The sequence below is a fragment of the Podarcis filfolensis genome (assembly GCF_964270895.1).
Source record: "Podarcis filfolensis genome assembly, chromosome: 8".
NCBI lineage: Eukaryota > Metazoa > Chordata > Lepidosauria > Squamata > Lacertidae > Podarcis > Podarcis filfolensis.
This window is the reverse complement of record NC_139611.1, coordinates 70431864-70454902: the sequence shown is the minus strand read 5'-3', so window position 1 is coordinate 70454902 and position 23039 is coordinate 70431864. Positions and strand designations below refer to the sequence as shown.

The window sequence follows — 23039 nt, the reverse complement described above, 5'->3', positions numbered from 1 at the left end:
GCTGTGTCGTCCGATATGTTCACTCACAACAAGATTGCTGCCCGCCATGCGTTCTACCACCGGAACCAGGCAGAGGGGGAGTCAATTAACAACTACACCGCCGCCCTCCGACAGGCCGCAATGCACTGCGAGTTCCGAGACTTAGACGATGCCCTGATGGATCGAATCGTCTGTGGGGTCCGGGACATCCGTCTGCAACGGCGTCTCCTCGCCAAGCCAGACCTCACGCTGCAGAAAGCCATTGAGGAGGCCGTGGCCTCGGAAGCTGCCAAACGCTCCGCCCAGGAGATCCGCAAGGCCAGCAGGCCGCTTCTTGCTAGGAAGCCAGTTCCAGTGCATCATGAAGAGGCTAGCAGTGACGAGGCATCCTCCAGTGAAGACGATGACGTGCACCAAACAAAGCGGGAGCGCGGGAAGTTCAAACAGAAGTCCAAGGGCCAATCGGAATGTGCCGGCTGTGGAGGCAACCATTCCCGTGCCAAGTGTCAATTCAGAGACGCCATCTGTCGGAAATGTTCCAAAAGGGGCCACATCGCTAAGGTCTGCCGATCGGCTCTGTCCGACACCCGCCCTTCACCGACTCACAAGTCCAAGTCTTCACTTCACTCCGCCAAGGAAAGCTCCAGTCCGCCAAGGAAAGCTGTTTCGCTCTCACCAACTGCCACTGCCCGTCCGGAACCATGATTGGCCAAACAGACTTGCCTACGCGACGCAAGCTGAATGTCACTGTGCTCATTGAAGGAGCTCCGTGTGACATGGAGATCGACACCGGGTCTGTCCTGTCCATCGTGTCTTGGAGCACCATCAAAAGACTCGTACCCAGAGTGTCCAAAAGGCAACTTGACTTTCACTGCATACACCTGAGAGACTACCAGGGAAACGACATTCCCGTGGTAGGCGTTGGCCGGTTCCGGATCGCCTTCAAGGATTTTTCGGGCCTGCTCCGACTGGTGGTGTTCGAAGGTCAGCGACCAAGCCTCCCAGGGCTAGACTGGTTTGATGTCCTCGGCCTGGAAGTCACCGGCATCAACTCCATCTCTAACACAGAGAGTGAGGGTCTGATCAAAGACTTTGCTGAGGTTTTTGATGGCACTTTGGGTCAATATACAGGTATGCCCATCTCCTTTAGCCTTGATCCACAAGTCACCCCCATCAAGCTAAAGCCACGCCGGGTTCCGTTTGCTCTCAAGGCTAAGGTGGAAGAACAACTGGACAAGCTGATTGCCCAAGGAGTTTTGGAGCTGGTTGACCACACCAAGTGGGAAACCCCCATCGTCACACCTGTCAAGCCAGATAGGTTGGTGAGAATCCATGCCGACTACAAGTGCATGATCAACAAAGCACTTCAGCAGCACGCTTACCCGGTTCCTGTTGTCCACCACCTGCTGCATTCCCTGGGTGAGGGTAAGGTCTTCGCTAAGCTGGACCTTGCCCAAGCCTATCAACAACTGCCCGTCGACGATGCCACCGCTGAAGCCCAGGTGATCGTCACCCACCGAGGGGCATTCCATTGCTGCCGTTTGCAGTTCAGGGTGAGTGTGGCTCCTGGCATCTTCCAAAGCCTTATGGAGCGTCTCCTGCAAGGGCTTCCAGGTGTGGTGCCGTATTTCAACGACATCTTGGTGTACGCAGACTCGCACCAACAGCTGTTCTAGCGCCTCCACGCCATGCTGACCAGGTTTCAGGAGGCTGGGCTCAAGGTAAAGAAGGAGAAGTGCCAGATCGCTGTTCCACAGGTGGAGTTCCTGGGCTATCTTACCGATGCCTCCGGCCTTCACCTGGCAACATCCAAGATCCACGCTATCCAGCAGGCCCCCATCCCAAAGAACAAGATGGAGTAGCAGGCATTACTGGGACTGAAATTTTGTAACATGTTCCTGCCCCACAAAGCGATGGTAGCCGAGCCTCTTCACCGACTCCTCAGCACAAAGACACCTTGGTCCTGGGGTCATCGGGAGACGGCGGCCTTCAACGCGGTCAAGGCTCTCCTTTCATCGGACAGTGTGCTGGTACAGTACAGTGAAGCCAGGCCGCTGGTCCTTGCCTGCGACACCTCACCTTTTGGCATCGGCGCTGTCCTCAGTCACCATTTTCCAGATGGAAGAGAAGCACCGCTCGCCTACTTTTCCAGGACGCTATCTCCGACCAAACGGAATTACAGCCAGCTCGACAAGGAGGCACTGGCAGTTGTAGCTGGAGTGAAGAGGTTCCATGAATACGGCAGGACTTTCAACCTTATCACCGACCACAAGCCGCTCGTGGGCCTCCTCGCCGGTGATTGACCAACACCACTGGTTCTCTTGCCGCGGATGCTGCGATGGACTGTTTTCCTGGCTGCCCAGCACTACCAGCTCGTCCATCGCCCGGGAAAATCGATGGGCCATGCCGACACCCTCAGCCGTTGCCCTCTTCCAGTGTTTGTGGAAGACCCGGCTCCTGCTTCAGTTTCCTTCAGTCAGAGGGGGATTCAAACGTAGCCCTGCATTGTTACTGATGTTAATGCTTAGTAGAAAATAAAAAGTCTTATAAAGTTTATATTTCTTGGTGGAAGGTGAAGAGGAGCCCCATATGCAGATGGGCTGAAGTGGACACATATGAATGTGAATTGTTGTACTGACCTTAAACCGTTGAGATATAAGTGGGGTATTTTTTTAAGCATTATATGTGTATTTACTTTTATTTATTTATTTAGTTGGCAAGGGATGACATTGCCAGGAGATCCTGTGACCAATTTGCTCCTGGGCTCCTCATAGTGTTAAAAATACCATTTTCCTGAATGGTGAGTAAAGGCTACTGACAGTCAGGGGAGAACTCCATCTGGCCTGAACAGGCCAGAGGAGGTGACAAGGAAAATTAGAAAGATAAAGGTTAATATATTTAAAATAATAAACTGGGAATACAGTAGTACCTCAGGTTAAGTACTTAATTTGTTCCGGAGGTCCATTCTTAACCTGAAACTGTTCTTAACCTGAAGCACCACTTTAGCTAATGGGGCCTCCTGCTGATGCCATGCCGCCAGAGCACAATTTCTGTTCTCATCCTGAAGCAAAGTTCTTAACCTGAAACACTATTTCTGGGTTAGCGGAGTCTGTAACCTGAAGCGTATGTAACCTGAAGCATATGTAACCTGAGGTACCACTGAACTGTGTAAAGAAATGGGATAATAGGAGGTAAAAGAAGAAGTAGGGATAAAATAAGTTGGCAGTTTCTGTGGAGGATAAGATAGAAGTATGAGAAATGGGGAGAAATGGGAGCTCAATACCATTTGCATCTGGCACGGATTTCTTAATGGCTCGTCACCTTCCTTTGTTCAATTAACAACTCATACTTAGTGGCCATTATCCGGTTGAAAAGGCTACTGGATTGAGGATTCAGAGGGCTTGATTAAATTCTAACCCTATACTGATTCCAGGAATTTAGGACAGCCCCCCAACAACAACAACAAAAACTATAAAAATACAAAACTCCATCAACCATACTTCATAAGGCTTGGTGATGCCCAAAGTGATTTTACATCTTTACTAGTAAAACAGGATCACAGGCATAGACTAAGTCGTTCAGAGGCAAGTTTAAAAGTTCCTGGAGTTTGCAGAAAGATTGCTTGGAGGGCCAGAGAATAGAGACTACCTTCAGAGTGTCATGTAGGGGGAGCTCAAGGAGAGATGAGCAATGCTAAAACCTTAAATAGGTTTGCAGGGGTTCCAAAAGTGTGTTTAGACAAGTTGGCATGCTGGCCAATGAGAAGGGGTCAAAATGAGAGAATGAAATCTAGGTAGGTGTGCTTAGGCATAGTTTCTAGAGAGAAGACCACAGTAATGTAAAACAGATGTTTCTGATAAGAAGTCTGTTGGGCCACACAAACAAACAAGGATCACTCATCCTGAAGGCTGGTCCTCCTGAATAGCTTTATCTATCAGGAGTGACTTCCTGATTCTATGGTTCTATCTGGTCTGCATCTACATTTCTATAGAATTTCTGGTGGGATTTCTTTTGAAGCCTGCCTCCATAGCTCCATGAAGGGACTTTTAGATGCAAAAATCCTGCATATGGTGACCTTTTGTTTACCCTTCATTTTACCTTTTTACCAACCTAGCTTCCTGGTGAGTAAATCAAGGCAATTTCTGGTTCCTCATGACCTCACTGGTAAGAAGGTAAAGCATAGAGAAATCAAACTATAAGACTGTGCATATTGTCAAGGTGGGATGGTCTTTTCTCATGGTGCTTTGCTTGAGCCAAACCCATTTAGATATAGATAGATAAAGATAGATAGATGACGTATAAATGCCATATAGAAAGGTTAGCCTAATAAAAGTATTGCCCAACTAGGGTTACCACCTTTGTTCTGGCAAAATACAGGGCAGGGAAGGGCAGTTGGTGGCAATTTTTCCATCTCGTGCTAAAGTGACTAATTTTTTCCACATACTTCTAATTGATTTTCGTACAGTTTAACCAATTCAGGTTCAGTGACTTCAAAGCAATCCATTGCAGTCTATTGCAGCCTAACAGGATGGCCCCTTTGGAATTTGTGTCACACACACACACACACACACACACGAATTTGTATATCTTTCTGTGCTTGGCTACCCAGAGCTTAAATACATGACCTTTCACACTCCTTTTCAAACACAAGCATTTGGAGAGAATCCCTAACTTGGCAAAGAGAGAGAAAGAGAGAGAGAGAGAGAGAGAGAGAGACCTGAAATACAGGCCAAAGCTGTTATCAATACAGGACATAGCATTTTGCATTGAAATGCTTAACAACCCTGTATTATACAGGACAGGTGGCAACCCTATGCCCAACTGTGGGTTTGGGATTTATTTATTTATTTGCTGCGCTCATTGAACGGGTTGCAATTTCACACTGAAACTTTCTCTGAACCCCCTCCGTCCAGGAGCGGCCACTGCGCGCCATCCGGCTGCCCGCTGCGCCAAGCTGGATGCTTTCTAGCTGGCAAGCGCTAGCACGGACTGCTCTTAGGCTCTGAACAGCGCACTTCCACGCAAGCGCCACCAGCCCCGCATTCGCAAGCACCGCTGGGGGAACCGTAGAGGAAGGCAGGGCCCAGATCCCGACAGCCGGTCTGTGGCGGTGCATGCTGGGAGTTGTAGTTTCAGACGCACGCGACCGGAGGGGTTTGCAAGGCAGCTTCCGAGCAGCTGGAAGTGGACGAGGCCCTCCTCGCTGGGATGCCGGCGCCCGTGCTCTGCGCGAGTTGCGGGTCCCGGCGCGCCGCGCTCCGCCGCCCTAAGACGGGCCAGGCGCTGTGCCGGGAGTGCTTCGTGGCGGCCTTCGAGGCGGAGGTGCACGGTACCGTGGTGTCGGCGCGGCTCTTCCAGCCGGGCGAGACGGTGGCCATCGGGGCGTCGGGGGGCAAGGACTCCACGGTGCTGGCGCACGTGCTGCGGCTGCTGAACGAGCGCCACGGCTACGGGCTACGCCTGCTGCTGCTCTCCGTGGACGAGGGCATCGCCGGCTACCGGGACGACTCGCTGGCCGCCGTGCGCCGCAACCAGGGCCGCCTGGGGCTGCCGCTGCACGTGGTCTCCTACCAGGAGCTCTACGGCTGGAGCATGGACCGCATCGTCCGCCACGTCGGCCTCAAGAACAACTGCACCTTCTGCGGGGTCTTCCGGCGGCAGGCGCTGGACCGAGGCGCCGCCTTGCTCGGGGCTGACAAGATCGCCACAGGTGCAGGGACGGGGGTGGAGGGGGCGGCCGGGTTGGGGCGCTCCGGGGGCGGCGGGGCTCCCGACGTCCATCAGCGCCGGCCGGTGTGGTCAGCCGTCTGGGGTGATGGGGTCTGTAGTCCAACAACACCCGGAGGGCCACGGCTTACCCATCTCCGTCTAAAGAGCTTCTGAGCAACTGCAGAGGGCACGGCAATAACGAAGCTCTTGCGGTGCCACAACCTTAACTCAGGAATACATAACTATTTATTGGGAGCACTTTTACTCCCCTATTTCAAGTTAGAGACTTCTAAGTCATAGAATTATAGAGTTGGAAGGGACTTCCGGGGTCATCTGATCCAGCCCCCTGCAAATGCAGGAATCTCCACTAAAAGCATCCATGACAGATGGCCGTTCAACCTCTGCTTAAAAACCTCCAAGGAAGGAGAGTTCACCACCTTCCAGCAGAGTCCATTCCATTGTCAGGACAGCTCTTACCATCAGACAGTTCTACCTGATGTCAAAGTCTCCTTTTTTGTAACTTGAATTCATTGGTACGCGTTCTTCCGTCCAGAGCATGAGACAACAAGCTTGCCCCATCCTCCTTGTGAGAAGCCCTTTAGATATTTGAGAAAAAGGGTCCCAGAACCAGTTGCAAATATTATTAGTATTATAATAATAATACATTCTTTCCCCCCTTTCTAATATTTTATTTTCTGTTCTTCCATTTTACAATATTCAACAATAAATATAAATCCACACAAATCCAATGATATTTTCTGCAACTTCCCTATCTCCCTTTCTTGCGGTTTCTTATTTTTCTATCAAATTCTTACTACATATCTTAATTTATCCTTTTTGCCATTTTATCCTTTTTAATTCCCTTAGACTTTTTACTGCTCATGCTTATATCAGTCCTAACGTTTTTAATTGTTTGCAATTTATTTTCATATATTCAATAAATTTTCCCCATTCTATTATAAAGAGTCTATCATCTTGATCTCTTAATCTTCTGGTAAGTTTTGCCACCTCTGCATATTCCATCAGGCCATTGGTCATACTGGCAGACCCTGATGGGTGTTGGAGTTTGGAGGGTCACATGTTCCCCACAATTGCCCTATTTAGAGATTGCTGCTGCTGCGACTGTTCCCTGGTGCAATATACGTACGCGCAAACACACATTAAATATATAATACATTAAATATTATCTATAAGCAACACAGCTACCCATTTGCTTTTCATTTCTCCCTTGAGTAAGGCCAAACCGCTTTGTCTTACTCTCTTTACATAGTGAGACCATGCAACCCTCCCCATCCCTGTTTCTAAGCCCAATGTGATTTTTGGGGTGAGGAAGGACTTTGCTTTGCATGCTTCTCCGTATGACCAATAGCCCTACTAGATCAGACCAAAGGCCCATCTAGTCCAGCATCCTGTTCTCGCACTGACCAACCAAGTGCTTGCTGGAAACCCACAGCCAGCACAAAGCAAAAGGGGTGCTTGGCCGCAGTTTGTGGCCTTTGGTTAGGGGCATGCTGGGAAAGAAATTGGGACAGTCAAGGCGGCTGAAGGAAACCTCCAGGGAGCAAAAAACGACCAAAGTTAGCCTCAATGAGGCAGAAGGCTGATGACCAGCTTCTTCCTGCTTGCTTTTCAGCAGCTGTAGCTGCCCTTCCGAGTTAGGTCTTATTCCAGACTCAGCAGGCATTGCTGAAGGCATGGCCCCTTGTTTGCTCTATGTAGTTGACTCTGGAGCTATAGGCAAACTTCAGGATGGCAGGATCTACCGTATTTTTCGCTCTATAAGACGCACCAGACCACAAGACGCACCTAGTTTTTGGAGGAGGAAAACAAGAAAAAAAAATTCTGAATCTCAGAAGCCAGAACAGCAAGAGAGATCACTGGACAGTGAAAGCAGCAATCCCTCTTGCTGTTCTGGCTTCTGGGATAGCTGCGCAGCCTGCATTCGCTCCATAAGACGCACACACATTTCCTCTTACTTTTTAGGACGGAAAAAGTGAGTCTTATAGAGCAAAAAATACGGTATTTAGTGCATTTTAATTTACTCAAATCCTGAGGTCCACCAGCCAGGGCCTGATGCAGAAAAGAGTCGCTCAGGGGCACAGATATATGCAGGTGGTGTTAGTAGGTGGCCTCTTGTGCTGGGCCCTAGATCGCTGACCCTTCCCTCCCTGATTCTTTTTCATTGAACTTTTGCTTGCAGGGAGGCTGGGCTCATTGCAAAGCACAGTACAACCCACCAGCTTAATTTGCCCAAAGGCCACCTTTACAGGGAGATGGGGCGGCATTTGCCTGGTTTCCTGGCGCCCTTGTTGCTGCAGGTTAATGGAAGCAGAAACAGTGAGGTGATGGAGCGTTCAACACTGTGGAGATGCACCAGGTTGGCTCTGCGGGTGCATCAGCACAATGCTGACCTGCCAAGCGCTTCACGCTTCTCCCTCTCTGTAAACTGTAGTGATGCTTCTGCCAGGAGGCCAGATAAGCGTAGACACACAATTGATCCGTACATGTAAAGTAGCATATGCAAACACTATGCCCATTTCCACTGCAGGCCTGCACCCCGACTCCTTTTAAATACCTAGCAACAACCCTGCATCCACTTAGAATTAAGGATCTGGGGGCTCCTGAGTGCATTTAATTAAGAAAAAAAATTCACTCAATTATGTTAACGAGAAAGGCAACCACAGAGAACCACCAACGCAGTTTGCCTCCATCTGGAATTCCTAATTGGTGCTTATAAATATTAAGGATAGATTGTAACTTATAATTATTTGTATATTGCTGAATGGTTATTGTTATTGGCTTACTGAGATGGTTTAAAAGAAAAGAAAAATAAAGAAGGGGGGAATTCACTCCTGGTTTTTCCCTAAGCTCTCTACATCTGCCTACTTTTTGGGGTAGGGGGAGGAATATAATAGAGCTAGTTCAATATAGTGCTTGGAGTGCTGGAGTAGAACCTGGGAAACAAGGGTTCAAATCCTCACCAACCCAAGATGCTTCTCATCCTATCCTACCTTGCAGGCTGATGTGGGGAATAAATGGGGAGTGGGGAGAACCATGTCCGGCACTTGGATACTCCTTGGATAAAAAGGTGGGGTCTAAGTACAATAAAGAAGAAGAAAACTTTTTAGCTAATGCCATAGTTAAATAATTGGAAATCCACATCCCTTGTGAATCTGCTGCTAATTGTACTTAGAAATCGACCGGCAGATCTTGATCTTCATTCCGCCTATATCAAGGATAGCCAGGAAGGTGCGTGTCCTGTTGACTTGTACTACTGCTGTCTGATTCATTCTTTAGGTCATAACGCAGATGACATCGCTGAGACAGTGCTGATGAACTTCCTGCGGGGGGACGTTGGGCGCCTCCGGCGCTGCGCGGACATACTCACGGGAAGCGAGGGGCAGCTGCCGCGCTGCAAGCCGCTGAAGCACGCCTATGAGAAGGAGATTGTGCTTTACGCTTACTTCCAAGGCTTGGACTACTTCAGCACCGAGTGCGTGTACTCCCCCAATGCCTACCGCGGACACACCCGCGCCCTGCTCAAAGACCTCGAAGCCACACGGCCCAGCACGGTGGCTGACCTGGTGCACTCGGGCGAGCGGCTGGCGGTGCGCGAGGATGTCCGCATGCCCACCCAGGGCACCTGCCAGCGGTGCGGCTACCTCTCCAGCCAGCCCCTCTGCAAAGCTTGCTTGCTGCTGGAAGGGCTCAATCGTGGACTCCCTCGGCTGGGCATCGGCAAGACCAGCCGGCTGCAGAAAGCTTTGCTGGGCGGGGGGAAGCCAGAAACCAGCTTACAGGAAGAGGAAGGCCCTCGGCAAGCAAAGCGAGGCCCTCGGGCCATAGACTTCTGAGCCTGTCCCTACCCATGGTTCCCATCATCCCTGACAGTTAGCCATTCTGGCTGCAGCAGTTGTCTCAACAACAACTGGAGTGTGTTATTTAAAATCAAATTATATTCAATATCAGGGGTGTCCAACTCCCAAGAGACTGCGATCTACTCACAGAATAAAAAACTGGCAGTGATGTACCCCGTTTTTTGTGGTTGTTGAGCTTTTTTTAGGGAGGAAAATGACAAAAATGAGTAAAGGGGAACAGTCGTTCACCAAAAAATCGCTGAGAAAACAGTCTGTCAAGCAGCAAAAACTCCGTCTTCCGTTCTAACAATCATGCAAAAATGGAGGACGGAGCGAGGAGGGGCCGGATGCTCTGATGCCAACAAAAAGGAGTCCGCGACCGACAGTGATCTACTGGAACCTTCCGATCGACCTGTTGGACACTCCTGTTCTATTTTATCTATTTCCTACTGGTCTAAGAGCAGGGACATTATTATTATTATTATTATTATTATTATTATTATTATTATTATTATATTTTTGGTTGAAAGCCAGGGTATAAACAAATAAACAAAATTTACAAAAAAAATAGTGTGTGCTCATGTTTCTTTAACTGTTAACAGACTAACCAATCTCTGTGTTGATTCTGTCTGTATATTCTGGCTTTCCTGATTAAGACCAAGATGCACCTATTTTGTAATTCTTGGTGAAAAGGTGGCAATAATGAGCAGCTACTTGTGAACCCAATAGAAACAGGCCAATGATTTTCCAGGGTCTGCCTTCCAGCCACAACTTTTCCCTTTGTGGGTGGCCTGGAAATTCGAGACACTGTTGGACTCTGACATCACATCACTCCTGATTTATCCTACCTGGGGCTCATGGGAGTTGGAGTCCAATGATGTCTGAAGGACCAGATTCCCTCTCCCTGCAGTACTGCTTAGGCCAGCAATGTGCCAAGCTGTAGTCCTGGTTGGTTCACCACACTAGGCAGCTGTGCATAGGACTGTTGAGTTCTTGGTTGTAGCCCCAACAGCTCCTGACCAGTAGAGAGATAGGTGGGGAGAAATCGTGCAGAAAACTGAATATGCCCACACCCAAGCAAGTATTCTGGGTCACAGAACTGAAGTGGGCCATGTAGCCCATCCTTCTGCAGGAAATCCAGAGTGATACCATTCCAAAAGATGGTTGTCCAAGCAGGGCCGATCAGAGAGAGGACCAGGAGGGCCATTTGGTCTGGGATCTTAAGCTCAAAGGGGTCCTCCAATTTAGACACTTGTTAGTTTTTTGTCATTCGATCAAGTTTAGCAGCCTTTTTTAATGCACATTGGATCAAAATGTATTTAAGCAGAATTGGACACACTCCACTTTAAGAGCTTCAAATTTAATCAAATAAGAAGTGTTTTGGCAAAATACCTTTTTTTGTTTTGTTTTGTTAGCTCATAATAGATGATGCCATATTAAAGAGTTACAAATGTTATTAAGAATTAATGTTAATAACAACCGGGGGAAAGGAAGACATAAGATCTTACAAGGACAGGAAGAAGCACCACGAACAGGATACAGCAGTACCTCGGGTTAAGAACTTAATTTGTTCTGGAGGTCCATTCTTAACCTGAAACTGTTCTTAACCTGAGGTACCACTTTAGCTAATGGGGCCTCCCACTGCTGCCGCGCCACCGTACGATTTCTGTTCTCATCCTGAAGCAAAGTTCTTAACCCGAGGTACTGTTTCTGGGTTAGCGAAGTCTGCAACCTGAAGCATCTGTAACCCGAGGTACCACTGTAATTGCCACAGAACAAGGAAGAACAAGGAGATAGTTTGAGTTGCTCACTTGTAGTTTTATAAATCAATTAATGTGTCAACACAAATAGAAGTTATTAATATTACAGTTGTATAAGGGATTATTATTACGACCTGAATGTCATGGAAATTAAAAAGATATTGGAACGCAGAAATAATCAAGCCATCAATTCTAGCATATGGGGGGCACCTTTTCTAAATTATATAATTCGGTATTTGAAATATTGGTACAGTCATGCGCAGAAGCGGCGAATCGTGACCCGCAGATGTGGGTTGTGTTCTGCTCAGGATGCGAACAGGGCTCCGGAACGGATCCCGTTCGCATCCAGAGGTACCACTGTATTAATAATTGTATTATAAATTGGTATTGTTATAATGGGGCTATTATTGGATTGCAATTGAAAACTAATAAAAATTATTATATAAAAAATAAGAATTAATGTTAATAAAAAGTAAGTTTTGCAAGATTAGGCCACAATGAACGTGTCTTCTCAGATAAGCTGATTATATTACCAAACCTCTTAGGCATCATCGGCAATGCACATTTAAATTACTATCATTCCACTGGAAACAATCATGGCTTTCCCCCAAAGCATCCTGGAGACTGCAGTTTGTTAAGGTTGCTGGGAGTCATTAAGAAACCCCTATTCCCCTAGAGCTACAACTGTTAAAAGAGTTCCCTGGGAAGAGGGGTTACCGTAATTGCTAAACCACTCTGGGAATTGTAATCTGATAGACCTTGGCTGGTCCAAAGGAGATCTTGTGAAATCCTTGCTTGTTGCCGAACGAGCTAAACCACTTGCAGCTTATTCAATAAGTGGTCGTTGGAAGGTTTACAATATCAGCTACGTTTCACATCCACAGTAGGAAGCAGTGTGCTTTTGAATTCCAGCCATTGGAAATCACAAGTGGGGAGAATTGTGCTGTCGCGATCAGGTTCTGCGTATGGGCTTCCCACAGGCATCTGGTTGGCTAGTGTGAGAACAGAATGCTGCACTAGATGAGCCAATTGGCCTGACCTAGCAGGCTCTTTGTACGTTATTGCTGATCGGCAACTGCTATCAACTTTTCATATAACTGTGAAGTTGGAAGGGACCGCATGGGTCATCTAGACCAACCCTTGCAATGCGTGAATTTTTTTACTCTCTGATTAACAGTCTCACGCTCTACTAACTGAGTTATCCCAGAGGAGAGCTGGGGTATAGGTGGCAACTGTTGGAAATGCTCCCATTTCTGCGCTCTGCATGAGAAAAATGGTACTGAGAAGCAAAGGCAATAATGCATTTGTGCCAGGCTTTTTATTGAGGGATATCAGCCCTGGGCTGGTGCTTTTGTGTCATTTTCAGCCATGGTTTCCTCGACCCACTTCCAAAATTTGCAGATCTCCATGAAAACAGCAGGGTTTTTCTTGGATGCACACTTCACAGCTCCCGATGACACCAAACCGTGAAGGACCCCGTTGCAAATCAAGGGGCTCCCAGAATCTCCCTGTAAATTCAACAAGAGGAAAGCGGTCAGAGAACAGGAGAACTCTTTGGTGTGGTGAGACTTCTCTAGTTCAGGGGCTGGGATCTGTGGTCCTCCGGAGATTCTCCAACTTTCATCAGCCCCAGGCAGCATGGCCAGTGGTCGGGGATGATGAGAGCTTTCGTCTAGCAAAATCTGGAGGGCTATAGATTCCACATCCCTGCTCAAGCTGAACATTGAATCTAAAAGGTACAGAAATAGGGGGTTTCATATTGAAGCAGGTATGGCTTTCTTCTAGATTTATGGCTCTTCTTGCTTCCTTGGGTAGTTCGGTGTCTCTCCCCCCACCCCCCATGCCCCACCAATATCTTAATACCCTTCTGTTTCTGCTCACTTCCTTTTTTCTTTTTTCCTTTTAATTAGGAAGATTTAGACAAGGAGTAGGCAGAAGTTAGACTGGGCTGTGCTGGTAGATTGCTGGATGATCTGAAGTAGATTGGCAAGGATTTCTTACTCCCAACAATGGTGGCAACAAAACAACTCCAAAAAATGTACTCCTGAAAGGGAAGAATGGGATAGGCAGAAATATATTTCTATATGGAAGAACTATGAGCTCAGTCTAGTTTTGGTACTTTATAAACAAATTCCTGGGCTCAAAATTCTTTTATTGTAAATATTTGTTTCCCTTCTACTGATGGATCTCAAGTAATAAGAAGGAAAAAGAAAAGAAAAATAGAAGTCTGCTTGCTACTGACATTGGAGAAATCCTAACCATGTCTACTCATAAGTAGGGATATGTGACTGTCAGTTTTGGTTTCTCATTTCCCAGTCTGCAAGTTCAGTTTTCTACGTTTCCACATCAGTTTGGGGTGCTTGTTTTTTTTAACTCATGAAAATTCATCAGCCTCTTAATGCAAACTTCTATTATACACATTTTTATATGGGATTTTGCTTAGTATTTTTGCAAAGCAATTTCCCCTAACATAATGCATTTGTGCATGTATTTTTCCCTAATACATGCATCATTACACACACTTTATCCTAGTATATGCATTTTTGTACATATTCCATAGCTGGAGAACTGCATTGCAAAACTCTGAGAAGTGCAAATATCAGAGGAATTGTGTGTTTCAAATCAAATATTGTTTCAGAATGTGCATATTAGGCAGGTTCATATTTAGAAGTGAACTGAATCAAATGATTCTATGATTCTATTCCATCCCTACTCAGAAGTTCCACTGAACAAAGTTGGACTTGGACTACAATCCTAACCCCATTTACCTGGGAATATGCTGCACTAAATTAAATAGGGCCGACTTCTGAGTAGACATGAATGATGTTTTACAGGATTCTTGCATCCTGAAACTATGCATTGACTTTTTGCTTGTGCCTTTATTGTTGCAATTTGTGTGACTTGCTTATTTTTTTATTTTATGTGGTGTATAAGTTATATATGAATGGCGTAGTACAGATTGCAGGCTAAATCACAGGAAAGTCGGATTGTGCTACAATGCACTGTGCCTCTGATCCGTAGTCACCAAGTGTTTGTTGCTCACCTGGCATGAGTCTTTGCCTCCTTCCATTTTTCCTGAGCAAATCTTGTTGTCTGCAAAGTAGCTTCCGTATCTAGACTTGCATATGTATTTTGACAGGATCTCTGTGTCCAAACATTGCAGGACATTGGCATAATTTACTGCAAGATGAATGCTTGGGTCAGTGTGTGACACTGGCTGTTTGGGACTTGCTGCTTAACTATTTTAGCTTCAGGTTCCTTCCTCACAAATGCTAGAAGCTATGGTGGTTGGTGCCCATTGCAGCTATAAGGTGGAAGGCAGGAAGACCAACAGTAGGTAGAAGCAGAGGCTCCTAATCCTCCCAATTCCTGCTTGGCAGGGGGTTGGACTCGATGGCCCTTGTGGTCTCTTTCAACTCTATGATTCTATGATTCTATAATCCCATATTCCTCCCTACTGAGTTCTGCAAGGGGCAACACTGCGACCCAGAGGAGGAAGCCAACAGCCAGGGCCACCCCCAGGATTCGTCGTAAGTCGAGAGGTAGGTGAGGGCTTGCTTGGAGCAGAATGAGATGCCCCACTCATAGAATCATAGAACTGTAGAGTTGGCTATCTTCTCCAACTCCTTGCAATGCAAGAATCTCAGCTAAAGCATCCATGACAGATAGCCATCCAAACTCTGCTTAAAAGCCTCCGAGGAAGGAGAGTCCACTACTTTAATTCATCTTAATGGACAGCTTCCACTGGCTAGTAGATGCAATTCCCCATCCCACACCTGGAAACACAGTATGGACAGAGGCAGCTGCCCTTATACTTAGGCCCATAGATCACCTAATCTAGTGGTTCCCAAAGTGGGCAGTACTGGGAGGCGGTGGGATTACCTTGCTAAGAGGCAAGGGGGCATTGGAGTGTAAAGGAACTATCAGACTTCAAAATGCTGAATCAAGTTCATCCATTTTGTTGAGTTAGTTAAACTGGATTGTTTTAACTGGATTTTGAATAGCGGTGCAGTTAATTGTTACAGTGGTACCTCGGGCTACATACGCTTCAGGTTACAGACTCCGCTAACCCAGAAATATTACCTCGGGTTAAGAACTTTGCTTCAGGATGAGAACAGAAATCATGCTCCGGCGGTGCGGCGGCAGCGGGAGGCCCCATTAGCTAAAGTGGTGCTTCAGGTTAAGAACAGTTTCAGGTTAAGAACAGACCTCCGGAACGAATTTAGTACTTAACCTGAGGTACCACTGTACTGTCTTTTTGTTTCTTAAGCTTACGCCCCGCCCCCCGCCCCCCCCATTTTTTTTAGTAGTTTGCTCAGGGTTGTGAAACTGCAGGTGCTCAGGATTTAGGTGTTTTTGGTTTCGGTTAAGGTAGTCTGCAAAAGCTTACATCATTTACATCACCTTATTTCATGCTTTCCTTTGTAGGAACTGCACCAGGCCCCTCAAGTACCTGAATCTAGCCTTGGTTTGCAGGAGGTCTTGTGAAACCCTTGCCTGTTGATGGACGTTGCAAGCTAAACTTCTTGCAGCTTATCTCAAAAGTGGTCATTGCACATGGAACCTTGACCCTCTGGCCTTTCCTCTTACCTTCGGGGAAAGTAGTAGTGCCCCAGCCAGACACCACACACTTTGTCCCAGTGGGTGCGCATTCCTTAGCAAAAGGGATGGTCTTAATGGTATCTCCCAGGACTGCAGGGGGGGATAGCTTCAGAAGCATGACATCATTTTTCATTGTTCTGGGTTCAAACTTAGGGTGGCGGATGGCTCTGATTGCTTTGGAAGACTGTTCCCCAACATCTTGCTTATGCAAATCATGCTCCCCAAGATGAACCATGAGATTTCTGCAAGGGAGACAATAGCAAAGACACAGAGGTGTTCAGAACTATTGTATGGCACAGCCCTTCTTATACCAAACCACTTCCATGCTATTCTTGGCCTCGGTTCTTTGCTTGACTAGGACAGGGTTTGTGGCCCAGATTTGATATGATTTAATAGTTCTTATATCCCGCTTTTCCAGCAACAATGCTGAGCTCAAAGCAAGTCTCAATAATAGCTATGGTACTGAAAATGAGTAGAACATTTCAGTTGGCATAATCACATCCAAAACATATAACGAAGGCAAAAACAAATTCAACAAATGATTAATACATTTCAGTAAAGGTAAAGGGACCCCTGACCATGAGGTCCAGTCGTGGCCGACTCTGGGGTTGCGGCGCTCATCTCATTTTACTGGCCGAGGGAGTACAGCTTCCGGGTCATGTGGCCAGCATGACTAAGCCGCTTCTGGCAAACGGAAATGCCGTTTACCTTCCCGCCGGAGCGGTACCTAATTATCTACTTGCACTTTGACTTGGTTTCAAACTGCTAGGTGGGCAGGAGCAGGGACCGAGCAACGGGAGCTCACCCTGTCACAGGGATTCGAACTGCCAACCTTCTGCTCAGCAAGTTCTAGGCTTTGTGGTTTAACCCACAGTACCACCTGCATATAAACTCGTAAAGAATTCAAAATGTAAGAAATGGCTGCTGAGGACCAGCTCTCTGCTGGCTGACTGCCTCTGGGCAGGGACTTCTTCACCCAGTGCAGCAGCAGAATCTCAGGCAATTAAAGAATGACGAAGAAGAAAAGCGATCCATTCTAGATTGTTTTGTAAATGTCTGGAGAGATTAAAGGTTAAAAAAAAGGTAAAGGTAAAGGACCCCTGGATGGTTAAGTCCAGTCAAAGGCGACTATGGGGTTGCAGTGCTCATCTCACTTTTCAGGCCGAGGGAACTGGTGTTTGTTCATGGACAGCTTTCCAAGTCATGTGGCCAGCATGACTAAACTGCTTCTGGTGCAACGGGACACCGTGACGGAAACCAGAGCACACGGAAATGCCATTTACCTTCCCACCACAATGGTACCTATTTATCTACTTGCACTGGTGTGCTTTTGAACTGCTAGGTTGGCAGGAGATGGGACAGAGCAATGGGAGCTCACCACCGTTGCATGGATTTGAACCAGCGACTTTCCGATTGGCAAGCCCAAGAGGCTCAGTGGTTTAGACCACAGCACCACCCACTCCCCTACTCTGGAGACATTACCCTCCCTCTCACCCACCGCTTCCTCCCTATGACCCCACCAGCTTGCCTTCGCAGACAGTGTCCAGCTGTAAGCACCCAGTGCTCATTGATCAAGGCTCCACCACATCGAGTGAGTTGACTGTCAAAGACAAATACTTGCCAGGGCTGAGAGTGCGGCCAACATTCGGATCCGCCGATAATACGCTCGCCGGTCTGTGCTGACACTGTGACACAAATACCATCATATATTACACATTTGCTGACATGGGAGGCTTCCAGTAAGAGCGTGCTTCATTAGATGGGAAGCTGTTTTCCAGAAATGCAGGTAGAGTACTCACCCCCATGCCGATGGGATCCTGCAGATAATAATGATTACTGGAATAAGATGAAGGCTCGAGTGTGGGCGTGAATGTCCTGTACTTTTGAGAACAGTAAGTTATACAAAGCTTGGAAATCTTATGGTTCCTCAACATGCTGTGCTTTCTTTCAGGCTACAACATCTACATGAATGTGCTGTGTGCAAGGTACATTAAAGTCTCTTGCATTTGCCAGGCTTGACTGAAACTAAAAGTAGAACCCTACGTGTATCCTTCTGTTCAGAGAGCGATTTTTCAGTCCTACTGGCTTGCTCATTTCTTCCTTCCTCTTAAAGTCCCTTGTAAAATGTTCTGATCAGGGTCAAGCAGATACATAGTTATTTTAGTCTAACATAACTGTTTTATTGTCCAATATACAGTTCAAAAAGAATAAGTAGAAAATAAATGAAGAAAAATTGAAAACAAAACCACAACAAACCAAAGACACCACACAAAACACCTAAGGACTTCTCTTCCTCTCCTTCTCTGGTTTCCATTATTTTCCTTCTCTTCCATGTATTCTAAGTTACCAAGTTCTGTTGTGACGTGGGGTTTGTGATTTCAGCTCTCTTGACATAATACGCTGGAGACGGTTCTGTAGTAACACTTCTTTATTAAAGCAAACAAGACTGAGAACTGAGGAGGGGAGAGCTACATTTATAGGGACAGGGAACTAGCTAGAAAGGATACATTTTGGAGGGAACAATATCAGGCAATCACAGTCCTGCCTTTTGGAGGAAACCAATAAGACAGAGGATCCAAATACAGCAGCTTAAATGAACCAATAGTAGCTGTACCCTCTGGAACCAAAAGGCAGTTACTTTATCCTAATGCAAATACAGACAATAATAATACAGATATAAAATCCTTTGACTCAATACACAACAAGTTCTACCATAGCTGTCAACTTTTCCCTTTTCTTGCGAGGAATCCTATTTGGAATAAGGGAATTTCCCTTAAAAAAAGGGAAACATTGACAGCTATGAGTTTCTACTCTTCTTACTAATTATGTTCTACTTCCTCTTATGCTGCTGAATTTATTCAAGTCCTGCTAATTGGTTCACGAGTTTATATAGATTTTTAAAATTACAAAATTTTTCCAGTCCTTTTTGTATCCTTTTCTTGTTCTCTTACTGATCAGACCTGCCAGCTCCGCATATTCCAACAACTTAAAGTGTCATTCCTCCTTGATTGGTACTCATCTTGTTACTTTTGTGTTTTCTTTACATTTTGTTGTTGTTTTTATAATATTTTGTACATTGCATTGAGATATATATTTGAAACACAAGAATTATTATTATTATTGTTGTTGTTAGGCTCTATCACCTATCCAATGTAGCAAAAACAATAGTCTTGTGACTCACAAACCTAAAGATTCACAAATTTATCATGGCAAAAGCTTTTATTTGCTTTAATCCACTTCATGAAGTATAATAATAAAGCGGTAAGCATGTAATACATGATTCTGGCAGTGACTTTTTGTACCATGGTCTAACATAAACAGACCTTTTCAGGACTGTTCTGAGATGGATCCCAAGGCCTTGGCTGCTATTCCCTTGGATCTCCAGCTTCTGAACTGGCTTCTTATTTCAAGTTTATTTAACACATGTTTAGTTCACTCTTCCTCCAAGGTGCTCAGGGCAGCACATGTGCTGGGGTTTACCCCAGTTCATCTTCACAACAGGTGAGTTAGAATGAGTGGCTTGGGACCATCTGGTGAGCTTCATGGTAAGCAGAGATTTGAGCACAGGTCTCCCTGGTCCTAGAGCTCCACTCCAAGCAGTAGATCCCAATGGCTCACTTTCTTCCTGCCTGCTTCCATCCTTTCCTGATCCCTAACTTGGTAACTGAAAGTCTGCATCCTTGCAAGGATTTGTAGAGAGGCAGCTTCCAGTTCTGCAGCTTCCACATCAGCTTCTCTCATGATGGTCTTTATTAAAGCAAAAAAGCTAATTGGACAGCGTCTGAAGGACTTAGAGCAACAGAACAATCTAGCCATTATAAAGAAATTCTGTCCTTGGTATGCCTTTTTTTAGCCCTTCTCAGTTTGATTCCCTGGCACCGTATTTGTATAAATTAACCATCCCAAAATACAGAAGTGCTTTCACACTGGCCAGATTGGATGTGATGCCCTCTGCCGTACTTCAGGGCAGATACCAAAAGATTCCAACTGAGAAACGACTCTGCCCCTGTGGAGATGGTAATCTGGAAACAGTGGCTCATGTTCTCCTGTCCTGTCCCCTTTATAAAGGAGAAGAAGGAGCTTGAATCCATCTGAGCAAGTTTGTAAATGCATCTCGTCCCCTGGTGACTGTAGCACCAAGGGATGACCTGCCCACATCATTGTCATTCAGCCTTCACAGGCAGACCTTATAAAACAGTGCTTTTCAGTGGGGACAAGTTTATGCCTTCACGGGCTTCCTTTGTACCTGAGAATCAGCATTGTTTCCATTCTGATGTACAGTGGTACATTGGTTATAAAACTTAATCCATGCCAGAAGTCCGTTCCAAAACCAAAGTGTTCCAAAACCAAGGCGTGCTTTGCCATACAAAGTAATGCAAAACGGATTAATCCGTTCCAGACTTTTAAAAACAACCCCTAAAACAGCAATTCAACATGGATTTCACAATCTAACGAGACCATTGATCCATAAAATGAAAGCAATAATCAATGTACTGTACTATAAAATAAATAAGACAGTATTGTAGATGATAAAAAATAAAATTATTTTTTCCCTTACCTGCAGTGATGATAGTCATTGTTTGGATGGGGGGCTTTTATCAATTTCTGCAGTCACACAGTCAGTCAATCAATCAATCAATCAATCAATCAGTAGCTGAACTGGGTTCCACACAGTCACAAAAACAAATTAACCGAAAAAGCCTCAAAAACAAAAATGCAAAATAAATAGGAAAAACAAAAGCGCCAAACTTAATCTGTTCTGAAAGTCTGTTTTACTTCTGAAATGTTCGAAAACCAAGGTGCAGCTTCTGATTGGTGCAGGTGCCCCGGAAACAATAGCCGAAAGCCGCATCGGACATTCAGCTTCTGAAAAACGTTCGAAAACCGGAACACTTCTGGGTTTTCAGCGTTTGGGAACTAAGGCGTTTGAGTACCAAGGTACGACTGTAGTTTGGCTTCCTGTGAAACTGTTAATCTGTCTACTATAGTTGAGACTAACATAGTTGTATCATTAATTATGTAATCAATTTCAATACATTTCAATGGAAGGAAAATGACAAAAACAATGCAGGAAATAATGTAGTTGCTTCTGTAACATTTTGCAGACTAAAATAAAGATAGCACCCCTATTTGCATGGTTTCTGTTCCAGATCTCTGGCAACTATGTGAAATGCAGCAACTTTTCCTATTTTCATTTCTGATGGAATTCTCTGACTCCCTAAACTACAACTCACATCTTCTCTTGCCGGTAGTTGTGATACCATCAAGCAACACGCAGAGGTGTATGAAGAGCTTTCCATCTAAGTGTGGTTTCAATATAAAGAACCCCAGGAAGGGAGGATACCTCGAAGTTGCTCAACCTCAGCACCTGGACAACAGACTCAGCAGGCCCACAGATCACCTGCTCAAAATCTTCTCCACTACATTTGCATATATATATATATATATATATATATATATATATATATGCAAGGGAGAAATGTGTTTAGAGGAAGGCACACTTGGCAAATCCACACCGTGATCAACTCCCGCCCGGAAACCAATGGACCACTGTAGAAAGACGTGTGGTTCCAGAATTGGTCTCCACAGCCATTACAGACTCATTGTTAAAACCATGTTTATGGAAGACAAACTTATTTGGCTACGAGTGATTGCCAAAGACTCTATCTATCTACCTACCTATCTATCTATCTATCTATCTATCTATCTATCTATCTATCTATCTGCACATGCACATTTTATACAGATTTGTGACTTTTTTATTATGCCAACTGTTCACCCTCTGCAAGAGATGTATTGAAAGTTGTGCATATATTTTTTTGAGATCATACATCACTTTGGAAAGGATGGGAACCCATTCAAATAAAAGAAAGTAATTTCGTTAGGAAGTCATGATGTCCTGCCAAATTAAATTAACACTGTATGGCAATCAGTCAAGCAGCACTTATTGCAACAAAAAAACAAAACACCTTATGCTTCACCCATATAGGAATGACATATGAATTGTTAGCTCACTGCCCATAAGCACAGGTACCCGCACCTGTGCCAGCAACAACTCTCTTACCTATAGAAGCCAGAAGCAGCACTGTGCCTAGAACTCGCTCCATGATAATGAGGTCGTAAGAACAGGGGATGTACAATTTTATTCCTCCTACCACAACTTTAGTAAATGATTGACAAGAGAAATGAACTGGACCCTCTGTTCACCGCCCTAAGACTTCATCTTTCTCTTTGGACTTACACAATGCATTCCCTCCCTAGCACCTGCGGTGCCGCTAGTTTTGAAGAATGGAGTAGGCACTTTGCTGGAGGTGAGAAATGGCAGTTCCAGAACGTTGCTGTTTTGCAGGTGGAATTCAATCATGTAAGAACATAATAAGAACCTGTTGAATCAGGGCCAATAGCACTTTCTTTACTTGTGAATCTCAACAACTGGTATTCATACTGCCTCTGACTGATGAGCCAGAACATGTCCATTGTAGCTAGCAGCCACTCATAGCCTAATTCTCTTTTAAAGCAATCTATGTTGGTGGCCATCACTACTTCTTGTAGTTGTGAATTCCATAGTTAAATCACCTTGCAAAGTTATAACATAATCCCATCTAGTCCAGCACTGTGTTTTCACAGGTTTCCATATATAGGTTTCTATGGGAAGCTCACAAGCAGAAACTGAGCACGTTAGCACTCTTCCCACCTGCAATTCCCAGTTAAATTTCATTTGGTGCTGTCATGCAAACCTGATTCCTGCCAAATATGGCCTTTTTGTTTTTGTTTTGTAATGTAGTTTTTATTCATTTTCATCTTTAAACTGTTTAACAAGGTTGCATTGAGATGTTATCAAGAGATCTGGAGGGTAGTAACACGAGAACGGGCCTTCTCTGTAGTGGCTCCCTGTCTGTGCACTGCTCTCCCCAGGGAAGTTTACCTGGTGTCTTCATTATACACCTTTAGCTGCCAGGCAAAAAGGTTCCTTTTTAACCAGGCCCTTGGTTGACCTGATCAACATCCCATACCCTTTTAAAATGTGGCTCTTTTTGGGGGGGATATTATTGGGTTATTGCTTTTATTTTTATTTTATATACTGTGAAGTTTTTATGTGAACCTTTTTATGTGACCTCCAGGTATAGGGCGG

General features: G+C 45.5%; 2 protein-coding genes across 2 annotated transcripts; one reads left to right on the top strand and one right to left on the bottom strand.

The window, feature by feature from the left end:
- Positions 1 to 5007: 5007 nt before the first annotated feature.
- Positions 5008 to 11663, top strand: CTU1 (cytosolic thiouridylase subunit 1). Its single transcript, XM_083627744.1, has 2 exons — positions 5008 to 5689; positions 8986 to 11663. The coding sequence occupies exons 1-2, from the start codon at positions 5188 to 5190 to the stop codon at positions 9540 to 9542; spliced, it is 1059 nt and encodes a 352-aa protein (XP_083483870.1). The 5' UTR covers positions 5008 to 5187; the 3' UTR covers positions 9543 to 11663.
- Positions 11664 to 12604: 941 nt separating this feature from the next.
- On the bottom strand, positions 12605 to 18256 carry LOC310768956 (trypsin-like). The gene is made up of 5 exons (XM_083627934.1): positions 18164 to 18256; positions 17436 to 17592; positions 15896 to 16149; positions 14349 to 14485; positions 12605 to 12813 (listed from the first exon to the last, which is right to left on the bottom strand). The coding sequence occupies exons 1-5, from the start codon at positions 18219 to 18221 to the stop codon at positions 12637 to 12639; spliced, it is 783 nt and encodes a 260-aa protein (XP_083484060.1). The 5' UTR covers positions 18222 to 18256; the 3' UTR covers positions 12605 to 12636.
- Positions 18257 to 23039: the final 4783 nt, after the last annotated feature.

Excerpts from the sequence above, each read along its gene's own strand:
- LOC310768956 (XM_083627934.1), bottom strand. The coding sequence starts at position 18,221 with ATGGAAACCAGAGAAGGAGAGGAAGAGAAGTCCTTAGGTGTTTTGTGT. Across the intron at positions 17,593-18,163 it reads TGTTTTGTGTGGTGTCTTTG|TGTCAGCACAGACCGGCGAG; the intron begins GTTTGTTGTGGT and ends TTTGTGTCACAG. Across the intron at positions 12,814-14,348 it reads GAGGCAAAGACTCATGCCAG|GGAGATTCTGGGAGCCCCTT; the intron begins GTGAGCAACAAA and ends TTGAATTTACAG.
- CTU1 (XM_083627744.1), top strand. The coding sequence starts at position 5,188 with ATGCCGGCGCCCGTGCTCTGCGCGAGTTGCGGGTCCCGGCGCGCCGCG. Across the intron at positions 5,690-8,985 it reads GGCTGACAAGATCGCCACAG|GTCATAACGCAGATGACATC; the intron begins GTGCAGGGACGG and ends TTCATTCTTTAG.